Source organism: Mytilus edulis, chromosome 2, assembly GCF_963676685.1.
Source record: "Mytilus edulis chromosome 2, xbMytEdul2.2, whole genome shotgun sequence".
NCBI lineage: Eukaryota > Metazoa > Mollusca > Bivalvia > Mytilida > Mytilidae > Mytilus > Mytilus edulis.
Genome location: NC_092345.1, coordinates 2,269,553 through 2,294,174, shown reverse-complemented (window position 1 = coordinate 2,294,174; position 24,622 = coordinate 2,269,553). Strand labels below are relative to the sequence as shown.

The window sequence follows — 24,622 nt, the reverse complement described above, 5'->3', positions numbered from 1 at the left end:
AATATATAACATCGGAGCTATTGTGTATCCTTGACGAATAATTTGAGCGAGTTATGCTTACAAATCTAGAAGTAAACCCATTCGTATGAATACACGTCTTGGAGTTTATAAAAAGCATTTTTATCCAACTCCTAAATTTTTCCCAGAACCCAAATTTCAATAAACAAAAATCTATCCATTCCCACTCCGCCCTATCAAACACTTTTTGTTGATCCAAGATTAATATCGCCCCCTCCTCATTCTCTAATTAACAAAAATCTATAGCATCTTGTAATAATCTATTGCCTTGAAAAATATTGCGCCCTTTTACTAACCCTTTTTGATCGAAATCATTTATTTGCGGTAATACCTTTTTTTTTTAACCTTTGCGCGAGTACTTTCGAAATAACTTTATAGTCAGTGTTTAAGAGCATTATGGGACGTCATTTTTTATGTCTTCTCTCTCCGCTGACTTAAACATAAAGGGTAAACCTCTGTATTGAGATTCACATATCAAATTGTTGTCAAAGATTTAGCTAGTTCTGATACTGTATCTGCAAAAGTATGTACTATTTATAAAGTTTGATGATTGGTGCATAAGGCACGAGGAAAGTTTTGGCGGTTTCTAAGGGTGGGGTTTAATGGTACTATATAAACTTTGGCATTTAGATGTATTAGTATCGAAGGTGTTTGCAGTTACGTCGAATTGAAGTTGACCACATTGGTATATATGCAGTTGCTGCTATGTTTATTGTACGTACAGGCGGAGGTATTAGCCGAGGAAAAGAAACGAAATGTTACATGTTATATATCTATATGTTGTGTGAATCGAAGAAATCTGTACAATAAAGTAAAATAAAATATTGTATCGCAAGAGAAAAGAGAAAAAAACTGCGAGAAACTCTATATCTGTGTTTGTCTTGTTTATAGCCTATTGAATTTAGAGATCAAATTAGTGTTGTCAAATCGTACAGTTTTGTCTAACCGGTTACTCGGATAATCGTTCGACCGATTAGCCGGTTAACCGGTAGTTCAAATGATGTTAGAAGGTTTTATTTGTAGTACCCTACAAATGTACGCTTTTATAATATAATGAATTGAAGTTAATCCTTTGGTATTATAAGGCTTGTCTGTGAGAATTCCTCGACTTTTAATAATCCAATATACCGTATCTACTATGGCATTTGTAATATCTTCAAATTGAAAAAAATAAAAAAACATCTTGATTTCATCGAATTGAAAATGTCGGAGACCGATGAATGTTTCATTTTCTTTAGATGTCTCAGAAAATATTTTGAAGTGTTTCAATTTGAAATTATCAAGTCTGTACTATGAAGTATACATTATGTACATTCTCGTCAATTGGCATTTCACAATTTTTTGTTTGTATTTCGTTAATAGTATGACAAAACCTGACACGAAGGAGGTTGCACATTCAGATGTATGTATACGCAATATTAGATAAAAAAAAATGAATTAAATTTTACAATTTATTTGGAGTACTGATTTAAATTTACAAGTGTTTAACAAAATACGTATACTATTTAGGTTGAATACAAAAATTTATGACAAACGCGACGATTTTAATTTTCCTATAGTCAACTTTCCATTTCTGTGTAGCAAAATCACAGCGGCACAAGCATATGGAGTATATGTGTCTCAATTGCATTACTCTAGAGCTAGCTCAAAGTACGTTGATTTTGTTGAACGAGGAATACTGCTTCCTCAAAAGTTGCTAAGACAGGGATATGAACCAATCAAATTAAGGTCATCACTCAAGAAATTTTACGGTCGCCGTCATGAGCTGATTGGCCAATATGACAAAACTGTGTCAGAAATCATATCTGATAAAACGACGGGTGCCGTATACGGTGCAGGAAATGCTTACCCTTCCGGAGCACCTGATTTCACTCCCGGTTTTTAGTGGAGTTCGTATCGTCTTTGTTTACTCCTTGGTTTTGATTGTTATTGTCTTATGTTAACTTAATATCTCGCCCAAAGCTGATAGACAAGTTGTCTTATAGTTCTAATTTATTTTATGTTTTTATGGATTAACAATAGCAATCAATACACTGAACAATTGATCTGTCAAACTAATTACCACGACGATAATTTTGAAATAGAACCAAATTATTTAATGATTTCATCATACATTTATATCGAATCTATTTAAATTGAAAACAAGGGCCGGTTATCCGGTTAGCGTTTTGATATTCGGTATTCTGTCCTTCCGACGGTTAACCGGTTAACCGGTTACCGGTTGACAACACTAGATTAAATACATTAAGTTCCGACGAGCACGATCAAGGAAAAGGCAGTTTTCATTGTAAGTATTAACTTTATTTAAAGTTAGTTCAACAGGATAAATGTCTTTTATGTACATACTGAAGTCGTCATTATTGAGGGCCAATATATCATCCAAATATCCACTGGTGGTAAGCGGATGGTCGTAACTTAAAGTTACGACCATCCGAAGATGGGAGACAACTCTAGGGATACATTTTTCTTTTCCGATTTTCGTGCAGTAAAAAAATGTTTCAGTAAAAACCGCTTGTCTCATACATACTAATCGTCAGTGCGTTGATATTGAAACAAAATTTGATACATAAAAACATTCCAATTTTCGTAAAATGATTATTCAATAATTCGAGCATGATGGTCGTAACTAAAAAAACAAAAATGTTCAGGATGGTCGTAACTTAAAATTGTGATGGTCGTAACTCTTTATTAAATAGGACCTAATGAGACAAGTCAATATTTTTAAACGTGTCTTTTGTTATATGAATATATTATATGATATATTTGTGAAGTTGATTTCACTAAATGATAAAAACTAAAAGAGGTGAAGAGAGGGATACCTGTAAAGTGCGAAAGGAAAGAAAATTGGAACGAATCGAAAAAAAAAAACAACAATACAAAATGAAATGACCAGTCACTGTTACTTAAAATATAATGTATAAAATCAACCAAGAGGCAACTAATTATAAGCTGTTAAGTTTAATAACAATATAAATTCTCAAAAGTGGAGAATTCATTTTAACACACAGCTCTGGTTATGATCATTCTAAGTTACGAATTAAGAAAAGGCGATTTTAACAAATTTGACATCACATGAAATAACAGTATCCTGATTTATTTTCTTTATATTTTGCATGTATTGAAAAGATAAACTTTTTAAAAACTAGTATGTACCTACTAGGTGGAATTTAAAAGAAAAATCTACAATTTAAAATTGATACTTTAAATCAAAAGAGCATAAGTAAGGAGTCAAAATAATGTTATGGGGATCGTTATCGAGACAAGACCATATCCGAGAATTCGTAGGTCCGTAATCGAATTGAACAACATTCATCTTATTCTTAGCCTGGATTTTGAGAAGTCGTATTGTCATTTGGTATATAGTATGTATGATTGATAATTCTCTAACTTTATTTCTGCATACCATTATCAGAGTAACAAATGAAATAATATTTTTTGTAGTAAACTTTATATAACAACTGAGTTTATTAACATGGTTATGCATGTGCACAGTACTTTTAAAATAGCTTGATAAAAGTTCTTCTAAATACTTGAGTTACAGTCATCTTTCAAAGTTACGACCATCTTGTGTCGGTTACGACCATCATCCAAAATACTATAGTTGACATTACGACCATCACAAGTTAAAGTTACGACCATCATGCTCGAATTTTGAATGACTAGTTTACGAAAATTGGAATGATTTTATGTGTCAAATTTGGTTTCAATAAGAATGCACTCACGATATGTGTATATGAGACAAGCGGTTTGACTCAAATGAACCTTTTACTGCACGAAAATCAAAAAAGAAAAACTTATCCCTAGAGTTGTCTCCCATATTCAGATGGTCGTAACTTTTAGTTACGACCATCCGCTTACCACCAGTGAATATCTAAAAGTATTATTAAATTTTTGTATCAGATTTTGTTTCGACAGGTCTTTGCTGAATTACTAAAAAATGACCTTGAATGGTTTAAACATATTTATTCGTATTCTGAATTTTCAAATGAACATTTAATTAGGTGTGTGAATATTTTCCTAATAAGAATATGAGGCAAAGTGATATATAGGGTAGACAAATTACCAAAAAAAGCATGCAATTAGTCAAGTACTTCTAATGAATTTTTGCACCAAAATTATGTATGTTGTTGGAAAGATTTCCAAGCGGTCACCAAGTCTATTGCTTCCCAGTCCATTTCGGAATGTGATCATGATAGTGCATCCATGATTGTGATTACTTCCAGTAGCTGGATTGTTCATGCAACTTAAAAGGTTGCTTCCATCTTTAAATGGCTTATTTTCTTTATGATGGGCGATGGTTCATACTTACACCATGTTCGATAAGTACTAAGACATACTGACTATATTTGTTAACCATCAATACAGGAGAGTCTAAAAAAACCAGAACACTTAAGACCAGATCGTATCCAATTGCGATATGTCAATACTACGTTATGTGACAAAGCGAAAGAGATTTTGGATGCACCAGCTACGAACTCTTGAACCCATTGAAAAACAAATCAAAATAATAATCTTGAAATCAAACAATTTATCGAATATCAATAAATATTTTTTTTTGTGTAGATAAAACTATAAAGATGTTTTGTTGTCATGCATGCGATTTTGCCTTGGTAGATATACAGGCGTGATGAAGCATTTTTTTTTCTATTTAAAATCTAATAGAACTTACTTTGTTTAAGTTATATTCTTAGACACTTATATTAAGTAACTGAATCAGTTTATTTTCAAACGCTGATCCACATCTAAATAGATTAGACGTTGCTTGTTGCTATTTTTAGACATTATATATCATTCTTGCAGGCGACCCGCATTACACATACCTTTTGTGTAATCCTTTTGATATCTATTTACCGATAAAATCATGGAACAAATAATTTATTTTAACACACTAAGAAGTTTATCAAAACAGAAAATACAACAAATAAAGTACAAAATTGAAGAGCATTGAAGACCGAAAGTTCCTCAAAGTTTTGCTAAATACAGCTAAGAAAATCTTTCCTAAGGTAGAAAAGCCTAATTATGTCAAACATTCAACGTTTTATAAACATTTAATTAATAATTATGACTGTATCAATGAAGTGATGACTCCTGGGCTGGTGACTCCCTCGGAGAATTAAAACTCCACCAGCAGTGGAATCGACCCTGTGGTTGTAAATAAACTAAATATAGATACCAGGATAGAAATTTTGTATTTGCGCAAGACGCGCGTTATGTCTACAAAATACTCATCAGTGAATCTGGAATAAAAAGAGAGTTAAAAAGGGCAAATAGAGTACGAAGTTGAAGAGCATTGAGAATTGTGTCTGTATACCCCCCCCCCAAAAAAATAAAAAAATAAATAAATAAAATACCCCAACAAAAAGAAACAACCAACCAATTAGCAACAACACCCGATAGCTATGAAACGAGTTGCATTTTAATCAAGGAAATAATGACCTTATGCAGGTCATTATTTTATGCCTTGAAGCATATATCATTGAAAAAGGGTATCGTCCGGGTTAATTTCATTAAAATAATAACCTGTCGTTCTGAAGGAAAATAACTCTTTGTAGGTATATGACATAGAAACATTTATATCATCTATTAAAACTAAAGTGGCAAACGCATAAAGAATTTCTCCCAGAAAGCCAAGCTATGAACAATTTGAAAAGCCGAGATGATTTTATTATTAAACAAGCAGACAAAGGAAGTGCAGTTGTTGTAATGAACAAAACCGACTACTTTGAAGAAGGGAATCGTCCGCTCTCTAAACATAAAACATAACAAACAATAAGAATGTAATCCTTCAAAAGAAGTTAGCAACCAAATAAATGAGTTCCTTTCAGATATTAATATCAAAAACTTATAGAAGACGACATGTACGACTGTCTACACTCTGATGAAAGCAACAATGCCTGTCGACTTTACTTGCTCTCAAAACATCACAAAGAAGGGATACCGGGAAGACCGATAGTACCAGGCAAAGACCACCTAACCAAAAATATATGAATTTTCGTTTAGTACTATTTTAGATAACATGTACGAACAATCTCATCCATCTGTCAAGATACAACAGATTAATTGAAGAAAAATGGATTCATTAAATCTCTCACCAAAAAACACAATTTTGGTAACGATGGATGTGTGTTATTTATGCACTCACATTCCAAAGAAAGTAGGAGTTGTTGCATGGAACAATCGTAAAGAAAAAAATTCCCAAACCGACTGTTTGGGTCAGTGGCTGTATCTAGTGCTCGACAACAACAATTTTGTATTCAACAACCAGCATTACAGGGTACCAGTGTTGGAACCAAATTAGCACCTTTTTTGTCAACATTTTTTCATTGGGAATCCTTTTGAAGTGTGCTATGAAAACCCTTGTTTTTGGCTCCGTTATATCTCAGTTTATAATAACTTTCATCAATCCATAAAGTTCATATCTGAATTTTCAAATGAGAAAATTGACTTTCTCGACACCACTATAACTTCAAAAATAGAAATCAGGAAAACCGACATGCACACTTAATTAATTGACAAGCACCTATTTCTCTCACCGATGAGTTGTTTCCAAAATAAAACAGTTTCTGAAGCCTTCCTTACAGTCAAGCTATCAGCTTAATGCCGGATTGCTTATCGGAATCAAAATTAAACCGCCGTTTAGGACAACTCAGAAAACAACTTAAATCAAGAGGTTGTTAAAACAAAAACATTTAAGAATCTTTCGGTAAAGCAAAAGGAAAGAAGGAACAAACCTACTTGAATACAAAAAAAGGACGGCCTAGACAAATAGATTCCGTTTGTTTCATCTATTGTAAACAAACAATGGCGTCTTATTGAAAATGATCCTTCCTTTATAAAAGAATTTTTTCAACATGTCTCGTCATGTCTTACCGCAGAACCCAAAACCTGAAAAATATTCACAGCACAAACAACATTTTCTATAGAACAAAAACAAGTCAAAAGTATATTTTAACAAAACGCGAAGTTGTCTGAACCATATGTGGGTTCTTAAAAGAACTTTTGGATTATTTAAAATCTCGGTTTTTTTTCTCTGAAATTAGTTCTAACAAAACTTTTGATTTTTCTACCCTGTATACCACCATTCCCCATGTAAAATTATAATTTTGAAAATATTTTGAACGACAAAATTATTTTATATTTTTACATTCTAAAGTTAAAAATGCGACTTTACACTAGAGTTGATGTGAATGAAAAGGACTTCACATATTTCAATCCTTTATGGGTTGAATTAAAATGCATATATAAGTAAGCAATTAATGTGGTTGTAAAATTTGATAGATTTTCGTTGTTAAATATTTGTTTGTTTTTGCTCTAATTGAGATTGTGACACAGTGATGACTGCTGTATCAATACTTTGACAGTATGTCCTTTTATGTCTGTTTTGTTCAAGCATGGTTGTAAATATAACTGAGTTTGGTGTCATACAAGTAAGAGGTATAGCGCTATAAAACCAGGTTCAATCCACCTTTTTCTACATTTGAAAATGCCTGTTCCAAGTCAGGAATATGACAGTTGTTGTCCATTCGTTTGATGTGTTTTATTATTTGATTTTGTCACTTGATTAGGGACTTTCCTTTTTTAATTTTCCTCGGAATTCAGTATTTTTGTGATTTTACTGTTAACTAACAGCCCAAACAACGAGTGTTCAGTAACACTAGCACTACAAGCCAATAAAAGTCTGAAATGGCCTATATCTGTACTCGACTGTACTGATTTTTACTCGACCAGTCTGAATTGGTCTGAAATTTACTTGATAGTACTCGACTGTAGTCTGAACCATACTTAACAGTCTGAATTTGTACTTGACCAGTAGTTAACCATTTTATACGAGTCTGAACCATACTCGACCTAGTCTGAACCATACTCGACCTAGTCTGAACCGTCCTCGACTTAGTCTGAACCGTACTCGACCTAGTCTGAACCGTACTCGACCTAGTCTGAACCATACTCGACCAAATCTTAACCAACCAAGACCTATTCTTTGCATTTATCAACTGAATTTTATCAATTTAGGAAATATTTTTAATAAAAATGAAATTAAAAATGTATTCAATATAGTATTAAAATTTCACAATAATCAATCATAATATAACTTCAACACAATATTAATCAACACTTTCATAATAATATATATCAACTTTAAAATATAAATAAAACAAGCTGATCAAATAATCTAAAAAATGAATTGTGACTAATATTTTCAATATTATTCAAAATTTTATGAATATTTCGGAAGTATTTTATGGTAACTAGACTATTTTCACCATTAACTTAAGCCTAGTATAGATTTATGGTGCCAGTTGAGTTTAGTTAATAATGCAGTGAATGTGTGTTTTTTATATTAATATATATATATTATAGTATATGAAACAACTTAATAAATTAAAAAAAAAAGACCTTAATTGTTTTGTTTTATTAAACCAAAAATTTAATATAATCATGATAATAGAATTTCCATAGCAATCCTTGATAACCTTTTTAAAAAAGGAATTATGTTCTAAAGTAACAGTAAAAAAATATTTAAATTAGTTTAAGTAACTTTTGTCAAATTAAAGACATGTCATACACAAAGCACTTTAATATGGTCTTATTACCTCAGTACATGTGTGTTTTACAGGTAAAAAGGAAGACATATTTTCTTAAATTCGCGTATTACTTATCTAGTATATTCGAAAGGCCTTGTTATTTAAGTTAAACAGGATGTTGCAATTTTGAAGATATATGTTATTTAGAATTTAATACCTCTGACCAGGTGTGATCTTATTTATGAGTTTGCCCAAAGCAGAGGTTATACTTTATATTTCACTACTAATCAATTTTATTTATTTATTTAATTTTATTCCTTTTTGATATAAATTATATATAATATATTTTTGTTTATCCTAAATATAATATTAAATAATTCTAATATAAGGTTTAACAATTTATAAATTTTGTTGGCTGTTGTTATATATGTCACTTAAAAAGAAATTTATTTTGACAGTTAAAAAAGTAGTGGTTATTTGGTCTAGTATGGTTCAGACTGGTCGAGTATTGTTCAGACCTTTGGTCAAGTATGGTTTAGACTGGAAAAATAGGTCGAGAACAGGTCGAGAATGGGTTAAGACTGTTTCAGACTGGTCGAGTAATAGTTCAGACTATTTTCAACAGTAAAGATAAGGGTCAAGTACGATTCAGTACGGTCGAGTATGGTTCAGACTAGGGTCGAGTAATATTAAGTAAAAGTCAGACCAATTTAGACTGGTCGAGTAAAAATCAGTACAGTCGAGTACAGATATAGGCCATTTCAGACTTTAATGGTTTGTAGTGAGTACTGCCATGGCTATTGCCAAAATAAACGTACCAGAAGATGAAACAAAATGGACCTAAAGTATCAATTTTATTCCAATCAGAAAAATAAATTAGCTTGAGGAAAATTAGGGGTACTGCAAACATGAGGTACAATAATTGGTACACCATTTCCAGATTTCGACAGTTAATGTCTCTTTGGTGATGTTAGGAATCGAAAAGGAATTTTGAAGGCAACATAATTTACTTCAATTTAGGATAGACTCTCCAATTTTGAAGAGTCTAAATAGGATGATCAAATTATATGAATATAATATAAACCCAAATGAAAAAATGTACACAAGTCTAAATAAATGAAAACAACATTGAAACCTATGATTACATAGGAGAAATAAAGGCAACAGTAGTATACAACTGTTCAAAACTCATAAATCAATAGAAAAAAACCAAATCCGGGTTACAAACTAAAACTGAAGGAAACGCATTAAATATAAGAGGAGAACAATGACAATATATTAAAATGTAACACACACAGAAACGAAATAATCATTAGACAAAATCCGATGAGAACAAATATAACATCAAAACTAAATACAGGAATTCGGGATAGAAAAGTACCGTGATACGTCTTATAGCAATGCGAATTCACTCTCAAATATAAGAGGAAACAAATGACACAACAGAAACACAACGTTAAAATATAACACACATTAGAAACGAACTTTAATATAACAATGGCCATAATTCTGACTTGGTACAGGACATTTAAAAAAAATATAAAAGATTGTGGATTGAACCTAGTTTTGTGGTATGCCAAAACTCCCGCTTTAATGGCAATGTTAAAGTAACATTAAAATGACAACATAACATTACAGGACTACAATACAAATAAATAAGAGAACATATTGGACAAAGAAACATTTAAAAAAAATAAAAAAAATTGTGGATTGAACCTAGTTTTGTGGTATGCCAAACCTCCCGCTTTAATGGCAATGTTAAAGTAACATTAAAATGACAACATAACATTACAGGACTACAATACAAATAAATAGGAGAACATATTGGACAAAGAAACACACGAATAATAGCTGACAAAAGGCACAAGGTTTAAAATTTAATACGCCAGAAGTGCGTTTTTCCACACAAGACTAACTAGTGACGCCCAGATACAAAAAGTTTGAAAGCCAAAACAAGTACAAAGTTGAACAGCACTGAGGACCAAAAGTTAAAAAAAATTGTGCCCAATACGGCTAGGTTTGTCTGCTTGGAATAAGAACATCAGAATTATTTAGAATAATTTATACTTTTGCAAACAGTAAATTTTATAAAATGACTATATAATAGATATAAAATATATAAAACTGAAGTATTAACTAATTACAGAAAAAAACCCCGGATACATTACATAAACCAACATAATCCAACACCAAAAAATAGACACACCAGAGTTAGCCAAAGCATAATTTACTTCAATTTAGAAAACATCATCAACATATCGGAAAGAAAAATTGAAGAATTTCGCAAGGTGCTTTTTCTTTTTGTCTTATAGAAGGTTTTGAATGAATTCTGCTTCATACGAGTACAAAGCAAATTGGCCAGTATGGGTGCACAATAAGTTATTATTGATATACCGACTGTATGTTGAAATGTATTGTCGATAAAAAAAAGTCCAGCATTTTGATAATATCATCTTCAGTATATTTTCTGGTAGATTCAGTGTGGTTCTTCACAAATTATGAATTATTGCAACCCAAAACGAGAAATTTGTATCTACGATTCCCATTTTTATACAAAAAGCTCTGTTTAATGAGATGGGGAAGTCGATCTTTCAACTGAGCATGGATAATAGAATAGTAAAGCGTAGAAAATGTTTTGAGAATCCACATCTTAACACCACTGGTTGAATATATCTCGTGAAAATATTTTCAAAGCCCAACAATAACTGTTGAAGGAATAGTACTTTAGAAAGATGTTTAGTCGAATATTTTGAAGACCCAGCTATGTATCGTTCTTCATATGGAGTTTTGTGTAATTTAGGAATCCAGATTAATGATGGTAAATTTTCTTCGTTTTCTTTGATGTTGATACCACATTTCGTCCTTGGTAATGATGTTAAAGAATATGTAAGGTTACCAGTAGTTTTATTTATTCCAAGCTCTGTTGTGAGACATTGCAAATAATGGTTTTGACATATGGAGACAATATTATTGGAGGCTTTATCTGCTGGACCAACGACATATTTGTCATGCAAAGAGGATAACGCATCCACAACATCCGGATTCTTGAAAGGGTAAGTAACTCTTGTACTCATATTGCATCATAGTTTTTGAATTCGCTTCTGAATGTATGATCGAATAGCTTTAATCCATTTACAAAGTGTCCAGTTCTAGTTCATCTGGTTCGCGCTTTACCCATTTTCTTGCATAGTCCTCAACTGCGTCCATCAGTAACTTGAAGTTCTTTTTCCAGTTGATGGGCTGGGGAACGATGCCAAGGTCACCAGTAATAACATAACCAGCTGGACAAATTCGAGATTTTAAGCGTGCAGATTATGAAGATCTTAAAAACTAGTTGAATGATACTGACTGGGATGATATTGTTTTTAATTCAAATAATATAATTGATGTTATATGAACTTTGTCAAAACATTTGAAAGTACTGTCAATAGATATATACCTTCTTAAACTATTACAGTTAGACCAAATGATAAACCATTTATGAACAACTTGATAAGAAACGAGATAAGACATCGTAATATAATTCAACACAAAGCGAAAACTTCAAATAATTCAGATCAGTGAAAATGTTTTAGAGAAATTCGTAATGAAATATCAGTTTAGTTAGAAAGGCAAAAATTGATTATAAGTGAAAACTGACATCACAACTTATTGACAATAATATTCCTCCTGGTAACTAGTGGCGCATTGCCAAATCTGTATCAATTTTATTAAAAACAGAGATTCACCCTTTTTTGGAACATGATGGTCAAATTTTTATTACTCCATTGGACAAATCAGAGATCCTGAACAATCATTTTGCTGATATAACTAATATTGATATGGAACCAGAAATTCCTGTTATTATGAGCCTCCTCCATGTCTTTTAAACAAATTTGTCATCACTGAGAAAGAAGTTTTTGACCAGTTAAAAATTTTAAATGTTAATAAACCAGCTGGACCTGACGGAATCAGTCCTAGAATTTTAAAAGAGGTTGCTAGCTTTGTTTCTAAACCATTAACTAAGTTATTTAATATGTCTCTATCAGTTAAACAGGTTCCACTGTTAGGGAAATTACACATGTTAATCATAATATTAAGGGGAAAGGTAGTCCACATTCTGTTCTAAACTATCGTCCAATATCTGTTACTAGTATTGTTTGTAAGATTATGGAAAAAGTTTTATTTAAACATTTGTATATTTATATGAGGAGTAATAACCTTTTGTCAAAGCTTCAATCTGGATTTCAACCAGGTGAATCAGCTGTTAATCAGTTAATCGAAATATATCATAAAACTAGTAGTAATATGGATAATGGTAGGGATGTAAGGTTTGTATTTTGTGATGTATCTAGAGCTATCTATAAAGTTTGTCATAAAGGACTTTTATTTATATAAAGGACTGTTGTGTCGTGTGTACTATTGTTTTTCTGTTTGTCTTTTTTATTTTTAGCCATGGCGTTGTCAGTTTGTTTTAGATTTATGAGTTTGACTGTCCCTTTGGTATCTTTCGTCCCTCTTTTATTGAAACTTAAACAATCTGGCTTAAATAACCAGCTTATTTTGGATAGAAAGTTATCTTTCGGATCGTCAACAAAAGGTAGTTTCAGAAGGCTTTTCGTCAACTCTAAGAAGTATACATGCAGGTGTTCCCCAGTGATCAGTTTTGGAACCCTTTCTGTTTCTTATTTATATAAATGACATTGCTAATGATATTAGACGTTTTGCAGATGACACCTCTTTATTTGTCATAGTAGATGATGATCATGCTGTAGCAGCTGCTTCTTTGACTGATGACTTGGGTGTTATCTCCAATTGGGCAAAACCATTGGCTGTTTAATTTAACTCTAAAAAACTAAAAATATTGTATTTACTGGAAGGGAAAGGGAGCATCCACCTGTCTTTTTTGGGATAGATGACGAAGAGGTTGAGAAAATAAATATTCACTGTCATCTTGGGATAACTTTTCAGTCGTCAGCTTCATGGAACACGCATATTGATATTATTTTTAAAATAATATGCTCTCGTCTATCTGTGCTTAGTCAAGTTAAACATTTATTAGGTAGGACCTCACTTATACGTATTTATTATGCTTTTATTAGACCTATATTATAATATGGTGATGTTGTTTGGGCCAATTGCTCCCAGCATGAGACTGAGCTTCTTGAAAATATTCAGACAGAAGCTGCTAGAATTATTACAGGATTACGACGTAATTCCTCCAGACAAAAACTTTATATTGCATTAGGTTTAGAAACTCTGGAGAATAGACGTAATAAACATAAGCTTATACTTTTCTATAAAATATTAAATGGGATGACACTTACATACTTATATGAGTTAGTTCAGTCATATCTTCCCAGACAAATCCCTTATACTTTGAGGGATGAAAATAATACTTTTCACCCGCCTCTTGCTAGAACTAGCTCTTATTTTAATAGTTTCATTCCTTCCGCTATAAAACTTTGGAATAGTCTTCTTTCGAGTTTACAAAAGTCAGCAAGTTTTGGTATATTACGAAGTGGACTGGATAAGTTTTATAGGACTGATGATGTATTTAAACCTTTCAACTATGGGATAAGGAAACTTAATATAAGTCATTATTTTCAAATGATATGGATATTGCTACTTTTAAATCTGTTCAGAAATATAGCAGTGACACTCAACATTTTTTTGAAAATGTTTGCTTCATTTAGTTTTATTTTTTATTTTTTTCTCCTACGCTCCAAGATAAATTCATTTATTCCGCTAAACAAGCTTAGTATCTCTTTCAAGCCATATATATTCGATCCCTAACATCACTGAAGAGACATTTATTGTCGAAATCCGGATCTGGTGTACACAAAAATATTGACACGTTATGTTTGTGGCATAACATCGTGACCACAAGTTAACTTTTTTCTGTTTAGTATTAAATTTATATTAAGATCCCTTTTGATATATCTTGTGATCAATTTTATTTGGCAATCGCCAATGGCAGTCAGCAGGGTTACAGAATATATAAAAAAAGAAGATGTGGTATGATTGCCAATGAGACAACTATTCACAAAAGACCAAAATGACACAGACATTAACAACTATAGGTCACCGTACGGCCTTCAACAATGAGCAAAGCCCATACCGCAAAGTCAGCTATAATAGGCGCCGATAAGACAATGTAAAACAATTCAAACGAGAAAACTAACGGCCTTATTTATGTAAAAAAAAATGAACATCAGTTGTTCGACCTGTTAGTCAAATGCGTTTTGTTTAAATATACTTTTTCACTTTTTTGGTCTTTTGGAAAATGGTGTTTGTACTGTATTTAGACCCTTCTACGACGAAATTTGTTTTACATGCACACGTATAAAATTGTGGTTTTTATCCAACGCAATCATCTGTTTGAACGTAGTTTCAAGGTACTTTAAATAACTGATGATTAATTGCCTATATATTTAAATGTACTTTGCATTTAGTAAGTAACACTGTTAACATATATTTGCTCGTGTGTGCCCACAAGTAGCATGCATGTTCCACTTTATTGCGTTATTTTAAATACAGTTGTTATAATTGAATAATACCTTGTACATGTATTATTGAGAGAGCTTTTATAGGCTGTGCCTGTTGCTAAATCCTTTTAATATCTTAATGAACAAAATATGCTTAAAATCAAATGACCAGCTAGACTAAAATTGTGACGATGAACATGAACAATCCTAGGGTTTGGATTTCACATCTTTGAGGTCAAAGGCCTCTTGTGGTGGAAAATCTTGGATGCAATAGACTTGGTGTAAGTATAAGAAATAACAGGTGTAGTTTCAATTTTGAGGTAATCAGGTATAGTTTTTTGTACAGATTTTGGATGGAAAGTATTGCTAATATTTACAGCATCTAAACCTTTATTAGCGAATTCTACCTTTAAAAATAACGTTTTCCCTCATTATTGGATAATACGGGTTTGAATAGTCTACGGTTAGCTATGTCCATGATTATTGCAACTAATCTATACAAAACAGAACGAGAATCAGACACGGAAGTATTTTGGTCCTTTTGAAATAGTAAAGAAAGTTTTGACAATGGAATGAAGTATAATTTAGTTCTGATATGATGAATTCCTAAAGGTCTTTGGACAGACGTTAACAGACTATCAATTGTCACGGTGTGCACAGCAGGTGGTATATATTTTCTGTGACCTTGACTTCTATTTCGTCTAGAAGAAGTATAAAATAAGTGTAATGTATTGACAGTTCAACACCTGGGACTAGAAAAAATACCTACACATTCAATTTTGTCATTGCATCCATAGGGAATGGCTGTTCCCAACTCTCTTATCAAAAGTCTTCTATTTGTGAACGATATCGTGTACTCAATATGTGGTCATTTGTTGAATGATATATTTTCTCTATAATCCGAACATTTTTAACCCCGCCACATTATTTATGTATGTGCCTGTCCCAAGTCAGGAGCCTATAATTCAGTGGTTGTCGTTTCTTTATGTGTGACATATTTGTTTTTCGTTCATTCTTTTATATAAATAAGGCCGTTAGTTTTCTCGTTTAAACTGTTTTACATTGCCTTTTATAGCTGACTATGCGGTATGGGCTTTGCTAATTGTTGAAGGCCTTACGATGACCTATTGTTGTTAATGTCTGTGTCATTTTGGTCTCTTGTTGACAGTTGTCTCATTGGCAATCATACCACATCTTCTTTTTTTTATATTTCATTGAAACAATAGAATAATTAGGTTGATTGAAATGTTTATAGAGCAATTTGTTGTTATTAGGATCCTTTACATTATATCGATGATCATTCATTCTAAAATTGAGTCTTTGTCGAATTTCCTCGAGGTAAAAACCGCAGATTTTAGACGTGTGCATGCAAAACAAATTTTAAAAAGTATCAATGTAGAAAAGATTCTTCAATTTTGATGCGTCAAAATAGAATGGACGGATATATAAAATGAAGGCAAATATAATACAAGTCTTTAATTAAACTAAAAGCTCCAAGGAGCATGTGTCGTTCACCTGATATTTTGTTTTATAAACAATTGATATATCTCCCAATTGATACAATATTCCCGTGCTTGCATTTCCTATCATGATTTGCTTGATAGAGGGCTGCTTCTTACAAGGAAGCTATTAAACCAAGAGTTTCAAATGGTGAAGTTGAAATCATCCCTTCGTAAATTTTACGGACGCCATCACCAGTTGGTTGACCGTTATGGAATAACCGTTTCACAAATGATATCGGATATGTTCCTTACGTCGTAACTACAATCCCCATCATGAATGTGACATAAAATATCACAAAAGAGGGACCAAATGGACAGTCCAACTCATAAATCGAAAATAAACTGACAATGCCATGGCAAAAAATGAAAAAGACGAACAGACAAATAACAGTACACATGACACAGCATAGAAAAACTGAAGAATAAGCAACATGAACCCCACCAAAAACTAGGGTGATCTCAAGTAATCTGGACGGGTAAGCAGATCCTGCTCCACATGTTGCACCCGTCGTATTGCACATGTTATAACAAATCCGGTAAATAGTCTAATTCGGTAGGTCACATTCATGAAAGGGAAAGCGGATTGTAGTTACGACGTAAGGAACATATCCGCTTTCATTTGTGAAACGGTTATTCCATAACGGTCAACCAACTCGTGATTGCGTCCGTAAAATTGGTTCAATAGCTTTCTTGTGAGCAGCAAACCTCTATCAAGAAAATTATGATAGGAAATGCAAGCACGGGAATATCGTATCTATTGGGAGATATATACCCCGTATGCAGGTGATGCTGGAATGTTGCTACTTGGAAATGGAAAATTGAAAGCTGAAATCATCTCTTTTGTCGTAAAGTTTAATTTTCAACCTACCCTCATTGTCAATTTCTAGATGTAAGTCAAGATATGAGGCCGACTTAACTGTATCTGTTGTATCCTTTATCTTAACCTTAACCTGACTAACGATTTTACTTAATGTACAATTTGCTGTAATTGCTTTAGTTTCAGAGATATTAGCCAGAAGCTGCATTTTACCACTATGTTTTCGTTTAATCAATGTCGTCTATGTTAGTTGGCTTGCGGGATAATCGGACACATTTATTTAAAACTACATACCCTAATGATGATTGTAACTAAGTTTGGTTGCATTTGTCTCAGTAGTTTCAGAGGAGAAGAGTTTTGTAAAATTACAAAAATTTGCGAAAATTTGTTAAAAACTAACTTTAAAGGGCAGTAACTCCTTAAGGGGTCAATTGATCATTTTTGTCGTATTTATAGATCTTACTTTGCTGAACATTATTGCTGTTTAATGTTTATCTCTTTCTATAAAGGTTTTTGAGATAACAACTAAAAACTGCAAATTATCTTAAAATTACAAGTTACGGGGCAGCAACCCAACAAAGAGATGTCTGAAACGTCTGCACATTTAAGGACAGACAGCTCTTGACCTGATGAACAATTTGAACCATGTCAGATTAGCTCTGAATGCTATGGTTTTTGAGATATAAGCGAACACATTTTGATGATAAAACGGTCGCTAGAAGTTTAAAAGAAGTTTCCGGGAGCATATGACAGACTCAGCAGTATATAGTTGTTTATGAAATTTCGGTATCCAGTATAGTGACGGAAGATCCAGATCTTTATCTTTGGTTGAAATTCAATAGGGTCATATATCAGACATTTGGCAGTTCATGAGTTCATCTTCTGTAAGCGGCGTTACTGTATTTGCTTAGGTTTTAAGGAAATTGTCACTGCTTATTCCGTTATAAAGCAGATTATTAAATTGAATTCATACACAACAAAATATTCCTCATTAGGGAAGACAAATGCTTCTTAACCTTTTGGTAAATATATTGGAAATGTTCATATAACCATTCATTCTTTTTTACCGACCTCGTAGTGTCACTTAATCGTAATTGTATCATCGTCTGTTTTTGCGTTTAATCCATTAGCTGATAAAAGTACTTCAAATTGATTAAATAAGGCTCACGAGTTTGTGATAGGTCAATTAAGACATTTCATGTAGACACGATGTTAAAAATGGTCAGTTCATCAATCAACAAGAAGAGGATTCCAAGGAAATGTTGATTGGTTTTTTTTTAAAATGTGTCTCCCGAAACGTTACCAATAGTGTGTCAATAAAGGCAACAGTAGTATACCGCTGTTCAAAACTCATAAATCCAGGGACAAAAAACAAAATCGGGATAACAAACTAAAACCGAGGAAAACCCACAACCATTTTGATAATGACAGTTTAAGCTTCGTAATCAGGACTTTGTTTTTGTTTTTGTTTAAGTTCAATGTTTCTGTTGTCTGTTTTTTTCGATCTTAGTTGATGTGTTTCTATCGTTTTTGGTATGTGACTTGGATTTGTTTACGCTTAATCGATAATTTACGATTTATCACTCCCTAATACAAGATACTTGTATCTTCTTTTATCATGTCTGTTGATGAAAGTTTAGAATAAATAATGTCTACTGCAAGGGAATTGAAGAGTTTTGAATATGTAAAATAATACATTAGTTAACAAAGAACTGTTGTCAGTTTCTGAATGCTATCTGCAAACCTCATTTAGAGTGATTGAAAGGTTCTGTATTCTTCATGGAAAAATTAAACATACTTCCACCCGTTAAGGGTTATTTATCATATCCTTATAAAATATAGAAGAAGACAATAATCCATATGTTGCGAACAACTGGTTTTAGAATAGATGTAATGTTTGATTTTAAAGCTTTATGGATATACCCATACAGTTCTTCATATCTGACATATAATGCCAAAGTGGTTTTTTTTTTGCCATGTTGAAATTACAGTGTTACAATTAATATTCCTTTAATTTTCGAGAAATGTTTTATCTGTCAAAAAATATTTGTCTTACCTTACATATGGTGTAAAAGGGACTCGAAGAAATTCTGGTAGTAAAGGTTCTTGGATATCCACTATAACAAAATCAAGGTAATCTGTTTGGATAATTTTTGCTAACAACACAATTTGCTCCTTGGCATTTTGACAGAATCTACAACCTAAAAATATGAATTATGCACCAATGCTCGTGATAAACAACTCATATGATTTTGTTTACAAACATGTAATAGTCTTTAATTTTCGTCGATGTAAAAAGATAAAAAATAGTTGGCTATTTGATTTATCTATAAAATTCGTTTTATGTTAATTCCATCTTTGTTTTATTGTTGGGTTTCTAAAAGGTTAAATCAAGGAAAGCACTGTTTAAATAATAAAACTAGCACTGTATAGATGTCTATTATGGTGTATTAACAGTTCAGTTAACATTGATGTTGAACCAAAAAAACCATGCTAGCTAAATAATTATTTTGTTTTACCGATTATAATTCATTCTAAAAAGTCTAGTGAATGAAAATGAAATAAACAAACCTTCCCGGCAAAATAGTGCTAATATCGCCTTTTCGTTTTTCAAAACAAATTGATTAATTTCCAATGATCCTTTCACATTTATGGCTGAAAGAAAAAAAAATGTTGATATGAATTTATAATTAACGATCATAAGGATGCAATAAAAAAAACCATGAATCCTATGAAAGTAGACAACCCTATCATCAAGGGCATGAGATACGGGCTCTGTTTGCATCGAGATTTTACTTTACCTGATCAACTTAAATACTTGATAAAATTGGATCGTCATGTCCTACTCATAGATACAATATCGTCATTATGTTTCTTACATGTATTCAGTAGCAATATTTGATTTATAACATATTAAAACGTTTATCAAAATAACAATATGTCTGAAATAAACAAATAACAATATATGAAACCGATATCATTTAGTAAGTATTTTTGCCGAGATGCCCTCTAATCAACCATTCAGAGACTGCTGACGGTCATTTAACCAGATGTGAACATGGATACCAAATACAATGAAAGTCCCAACGATGTACAGTCAAACCTGAGTAAACCGGACCCTGAAGAAACCGTTTCCTGTCAATACCGGCCGACAATTATAGTCACATGTTTTTTCCTTCACAATCTTTGTTGAAATACCCTTTGTAAACCGGAATTCCGGTCTTATGATGAAGTCCCAATACTCTTAGTTACATCAATTATTACTTGTGAAAACCGGTTTGTCTAATTAATTTCAAATGATTGATATGGAATCAAAACATGTTTGTTTATACAATATGGCTTTTCATGACAATCAATTAGACAGGTGCTAAACTGTGAACTTACAATCGTACAGTAGTGAGCTATATTATTTATTTAAACATTATAAACGTGTCAATTAAACGAAAAGACACGCCGAATATATCTCGGATTGAACTTACGTTGTAACTTTGATAAACAAATTTAAATCGCGGAGTAAGAAATTAACATCGTGTTTTCAAAATCCTGGGTTTCCTGTTGTGAACCCCTAATCCAATGACCCCGATAATGAATAACACCCGGATGACAACAATATTGTACACTGTACGGTGTGAGCCAAGGCTCCGTGTTAAAGGTCGTACCTTGACCTGTAATGGTTTTCTTTTATAAATTGTTATTTGGATGGAGAGTTGTCTCATTTGCACGTATACCACATCTTCCTATATCTATTTAAAAAGTCAGAATGCCAATACATATGTTCAAACTCTTTTAGGTCATTTATTTAGTAGCAATCAACAAAAAAACTATGTCAATTTGACATGATTTGATACTATGTCTGCTCTTGAATTTTTACTAGATAGAATTTTTGATCGCTTTGGAGATTCCGTATATCTTCAGGTTATCGGAATTCCAATGGGGACAAACTGTACACCACTTATTGTGGACCTGTTTTTATATTTGATTGCGAATTCACATTACTATGAGACGTATCACGGTACCTTTTTTTATCCCAATTTCATGTATTTAGTTTTGATGTTATATTTGTTATTCTCATCGGATTTTGTCTAATGCTTAGTTAGTTTCTGTGTGTGTTACATTTAAATATTGTGTCGTTGTTCTCCTTTTATATTCAATGCGTTTCCCTCAGTTTTCGTTTGTAACCTGGATTCGTTTTTTTTTTCTATCGATTTATGAGTTTCGAACAGCGGTATACTACTATTGCCTTTATTTGTATTGTTACGAGTTACAATGTATGACTAAAATCAGCAAAGACCCATCGAAACGACATTTGATACAAAAATTTAACAATATTTTTAGATATTTGGATGATATATTGGCTCTCAATAATGACGACTTCAGTATGTATATCAGGAGCCTGTAATTCAGTGGCTGTCGTTTGTTTATGTGTTACATTTTTGTTTTTCGTTCATTTGTTTATAAAAATCAGGCCGTTAGTTTTCTCGTTTGAATTTTTTTCATTGTCTTATCGGTGCCTTATATAACTGACTGTGTGGTATTGGCTTTGCTTATTGTTGAAGGCCGTCCGGTGACCTATATTTGTTAATGTCTGTGTCATTGGGGTCTCTTGTGGACAGTTGTCTCATTGGCAATCATACCACATCTTCTTTTTTATAAAGAAATTTATCCTGTTGAGCCAGCTTTAAATCAAGCTCATACTAATAATAACCACTGCCCCTTCCTTTCCTCGATTTTGATATCTATATTATTTACGGGAAGCTTATTACAAAAATTTAAAAAAAAGAGATGATTTTTCATTTCCTATCGTTAATTTTCCATTTGTATATGGTGATCTTCCCTTGTCACCATATTATGGTGTTGATATATCTCAACTTGTACGATTCGCTCGTGTATGTAACAACGTTTTTGATTGATTTTAGCGAGAGAAATTTATGTATTACTGAAAAATTATTACACCAGGGTTTCCGTTATCACAAACTAGTCAAGACATTTACTAAATTTTATCATCAGTACTAGGACATCATTCGCAAATATAACTTAACATGAAGACATCTTATACGTTCAGGTATTTCACATCCAATCTTTAATGTTAATGTTCTTTACAAAGCACAACAATGTCAGTATTCACCTCAAAAGCTAACAAAACCTTTAGACAGACCTTTTCAGAAGGGATATAGTTACGATACTGTTGTCAGGTCATTAACGATTGCACATGTTAGCTTTAATGTTGATTCACTCATATGGTCTTTACATCGGAATTAAACATATTTATTCTAAAACCATTGTACCTTTAATGGTAATGTTCTTTACAAAGCACAACAATGTCAGTATTCACCTCAAAAGCTAACAAAACTTTAGACAGACCTTTTCAGAAGGGATATAGTTACGATACTGTTGTCAGGTCATTACCGATTGCACATGTTAGCTTTAATATTGATTCACTCATAGGGTCTTTGCATCGGAATTAAACATATTTATTCTAAAACCATTGGTTGACATGACACGGGTTATTTTCTTCTCATATTTTATGATGGTATAATACTAAACCCCTAACGAGAGGGATTGTGCTCGATACATGCATTCATATGATGAATAATCAGCTCAATTGAGGTATGGAGCTGGCATGTCAGTAACTGCTACTAGTCCTTTGCTAGTTTATGTATTATTGTCATTTTTTTTAGTTCTTTTGTTGCCGTTTCTGACATCGGACTCGGACTTCTCTTTAATTAACCGAGTTTGACTATGCGTATTGTTGTCCGTTTGTTTTTTCTACATTGGCTAGAGGTATAGTGGAGGATTGAGACCTAAAAAAACATATTTAACCCCGCTGCTAGTCTTGTATGACTTTTAATTGTAGTTTCTTGTGTGTAATTCGGAGTTGAGTATAATACCATTATCACTGAACTAGTATACATATTTGTTGAGGGGGCAGCTGAAGGAATCCTCCGGATACGGGAGTTTCTCGCTTCATTTTAGACCCATTGGTGGCCTTCGACTGTTGTATGGTCTATGGTCGGGTTGTTGACTCTTTACCACATTCTCCATTTCCCTTCTTAATTTTATATAAATATAGATAGATTGCAACCTAATGTAAATAGACTTTTCAAGGTATATTTAATTTCAAGTTATAGGTTAAAGAAATTAGTTACACATCATTTTTATCTGAAAAGTAGTGTTGTCAACGGTTAACCGGTTAACTGTGTAACCGTTGGAAGGAGTGAATATCGAATACCAAAAACGCTAGCCGGTTTTCCGGACTTTTTTCAATTTTCATAGATTTGATCATCAATGTGAATTGAAATCATTGAATAATTTAATTCTATTTAAAAATTATCGTCGTTGAAATTAGTTTGACAGATCAATTGACCAGTATATTGATTGCTATTGTTAATAAAAATAACATACAATTAATTATAACTGAGACAACCTGTCTATCAGCCCGGGGGAAGATCTTATGTAAACATAATTAATGTACATGTTTTAAAAAAAATCCTTTTTAATCCAGTAATCCGATTGAATTTTACGATTTACGTCAGTGCTTTATTATTGGTCTACTTTCGCGTATAGATTTTATCCAAATGTGCAACCTCCATCGTGCTATGCTTTGTCATACTCTTAACGAAATGTCAACTAAAAAGAAATTGTGAATTGCAATTCAACGTGAATGTAATCTATGTATACTTGATAGTACGAGTAACATATCTGATCACAATCCACATTAGTTTCTGAAACATAATTTACAATTTGAAGAGATCAAGACGGTTTTTCATTTTTTAATCTGAAGTTATTACAAATGCCATAGTAAATACGGTGTGTTGGATTATTAAAAGTCAACCCAGGAATCCGCAAAGACAAGCGTTATAATGCCAAACGATAATCCTCAATTCATCGTATCAAAAATACGAACACTTGTAGAGTACTATAGATGAGGCTTTCAAACATCAACTTAAACTAGCTACCGGTTAACCAGTAAATCGGTCGAACGATTATCCGGGTAACCGTGTTAGACAAACTGGGGTTCGTGTTGTTTATTCTTTAGTTTTCTATGTTGTGTCGTGTGTACTATTGTTTTTCTGTTTGTCTTTTTCATTTTTAGCCATGGCGTTGTCAGTTTGTTTTAGATTTATGAGTTTGACTGTCCCTTTAGTATCTTTCGTCCCTCTTTTAGACAAAACTGTACGATTTGACATAACTTTTGTAAAGGAATTTGTGGACAAAATCAGTAAACGAAATTGTTTATCTTGTTCACTTTCAATGTTAACATTCTTTTCCTATTATTGGCCGAACAAGACCAAA

At 32.4% G+C, this 24,622-nt stretch overlaps 1 protein-coding gene across 1 annotated transcript in view; it reads right to left on the bottom strand.

The window, feature by feature from the left end:
- LOC139510403 (uncharacterized) overlaps positions 1-24,622 on the bottom strand; it is a 97,010-nt gene that overhangs the window by 10,704 nt on the left and 61,684 nt on the right. Inside the window, exons 9-10 of the mRNA XM_071296986.1 lie at positions 19,901-19,984; positions 19,386-19,530 (exon numbers count right to left, since the gene is read on the bottom strand). Coding sequence (XP_071153087.1) covers positions 19,386-19,530; positions 19,901-19,984 — 229 coding nt within the window. The remainder of the gene's footprint in view (positions 1-19,385; positions 19,531-19,900; positions 19,985-24,622) is intronic.